General features: G+C 66.4%; 1 protein-coding gene across 1 annotated transcript in view; it reads left to right on the top strand.

Moving 5' to 3' along the window:
* MCF2L (MCF.2 cell line derived transforming sequence-like) overlaps positions 1–2,201 on the top strand; it is an 82,817-nt gene that overhangs the window by 66,195 nt on the left and 14,421 nt on the right. The window contains exons 12-15 of the mRNA XM_010831541.1: positions 92–283; positions 661–852; positions 1,193–1,352; positions 2,001–2,090. Coding sequence (XP_010829843.1) covers positions 92–283; positions 661–852; positions 1,193–1,352; positions 2,001–2,090 — 634 coding nt within the window. The remainder of the gene's footprint in view (positions 1–91; positions 284–660; positions 853–1,192; positions 1,353–2,000; positions 2,091–2,201) is intronic.

The raw sequence follows: 2,201 nt of genomic DNA, 5'->3' as shown, positions 1-2,201 counted from the left end.
CCCAACCTGCCCACAGCCCGCCCCCGCCGACCCAGAAGCAGGAGGTGCTCTCTGCCCTGAGAAGCTGAGCTGGTCTCTGGCGGCCTTGTAGGCCGCCGTGCAGCGGGCCCGCACGCTGTCCCAGGAGGGTGAGCGGCTCATCGAGCACAAGCACTATGCCGTGGACTCCATCCGCCCCAAGTGTCACGAGCTCCGCCACCTGTGCGACCAGTTCGTGGCCGACGTGGAGCGGAGGAGGGGGCTGCTGGGCAAGTCGCTGGAGCTGCACGGCCTCCTGGAGGCGGTAGGCCCGACCCCCAACCCTGACCCTGCCCCTGGTCCTGCAGGGGCCAGACCACAGGTGCTGGGTGGACAGTGGCCCCCGGCCTCCCGAGGGCTTCTCCTGAGACCCAGATGGTCCCGCGCCAACACTGGTGATTCAAGGACTCACCTGCCACAAAAAACCCAGAGGCGACCATCCAGCCAGTTCCCTGCACTTTGTCCTCAGTGTGGCTGCGTCCCATCCTGGGCAAGGCCCCTGGTTTCAGGCCCGCGTCCCCGGGAGCCCTCTAGACCTGGCAGGACCTGCATGCTTTGTCCTGTGGATGGTCTCAGAGCACAGCGGTCGGCGGGCCGCCTGAGACACCAGAGCAGCCTCCAAGGCGCCTTCTCCCCCCGCAGTCCATGAAGTGGTGTGACGAGGGCATCTACCTGCTGGCGTCGCAGCCTGTGGACAAGTGCCAGTCCCAGGATGGTGCGGAGGCCGCCCTCCAGGAGCTCGAGAGGTTTCTGGAGACGGGGGCAGAAAATAAGATCCAGGAGCTCAGCAAGATCTTCCAGGACTACGAGCCCATCCTCACCAAAGACCTGCTGGTGAGGGGACAAATCCCTGGGCACTCGGGAGGCACAGGGCGGGGGCATTTCGGGACGGATGCTGTCCCCCTCCCTTCCCACCCCACGGGGGTCCCTGCTTCCCAGCAGGACCTGTGCTCCATGCCCTGGCCACCCTCTGGGCCCCGCTTCCACCAGCCTCTGGACACGGCTGGACCCCGACTGCTCGCTCCTGCCGGCTGTCCACAGACCCCCGCCAGCCACCTCCTCCCTTGGCACCCCAGCCCCCCCCAGGGCCGAGCGGGGCCCACGGGCGTCGTGGTGACACTCGGAGCATCACTGCGATGTCCTGCTGAGTCCAGCATGCCATCCCCTTCCACAGGAGCATGTGCAGAGGGTCTTCCAGAAGCAGGAGAGCGTGGAGGAGATGTTCCACCGCAGGCAGGCCAGCCTCAAGAAGCTGGCGGCCAAGCAGACTCGGCCCGTGCAGCCCGTGGCCCCCCGGCCAGAAGCACTCACCAAGTCGCCCTGCCCCTCCCCAGGTACGAGCAGCACCTCTCACCCCAGGGAATGCCCCCTTCCGTCCAGCCCATTGTGTAAATAAAGCTTTATTGGCACTTGGGCCCCTCCCTCGGTCCCTCTCGGCCATGCTGCTCCCGTTGTGGTGGCTGGGCCGGGTCCACCATGGCTCCAAGGGCCTTGCCTGGGCTTGTCCCGGCCGTCTGTCCTCAGCGCCGTAGCTGGAATGGTTTTCCCCTTGTGTGGCTCGGCCTTCCACCCCTGAAACCTCCTGGTTCCCCAGGCGCATCCCCTCTGGAAGGCAGGGCTGGGCCCTTCCTGTCACCTCCTGTCCCCAAAACACACAGCTTCAGCAGCCAGCATGGCTCCTGCCGTTTTTTGCAGCCCTGGCCAGTGTTGGCTGTCCACGCCAAGAGCCTCTGAGCCCAGCTCGTGGGCCCATTCAGACTCCAGGCACAGAGTTCTTCCCTGTCACTGGGAGCCGGGCCCCGCTGCGAATGGCGAGCCCATGGGGCTCCCGGCCCGTCTCCCACTGCCTCCTTCATGTTCCTGTGCTTCCCTCCTCGACTCTGGGCTGCTCTCGGCATTTGCTCGGTATCCCTGCACACGCGTTCCATCTCTAGGCCGAGAGATGCGAGGTCGCTCCCCTCCTTCTCTCCTTCCTAAACCAGGCATCCGGAGGGGTTCTGAGAACCACAGTTCCGAGGGCAGTGCACTCCGGAGGGGGCCCTACAGGAGAGCCAAGGTGAGCCCGGGTCGCGGCCCCACCCCTACTCCGCGGCACCGCCCCTCACTCCTCTGTCCCCGCCTCCACTCCTCAGCCCCACACACCTTGGCCACGCCCCTCGCCCCGCCCCGGCCCTCACTCCCTT

Source organism: Bison bison, unplaced genomic scaffold (genome assembly GCF_000754665.1).
Source record: "Bison bison bison isolate TAMUID 2011002044 unplaced genomic scaffold, Bison_UMD1.0 scf7180017864527, whole genome shotgun sequence".
Classification (NCBI taxonomy): domain Eukaryota; kingdom Metazoa; phylum Chordata; class Mammalia; order Artiodactyla; family Bovidae; genus Bison; species Bison bison.
This window is presented reverse-complemented; position numbering and strand designations above follow the sequence as displayed.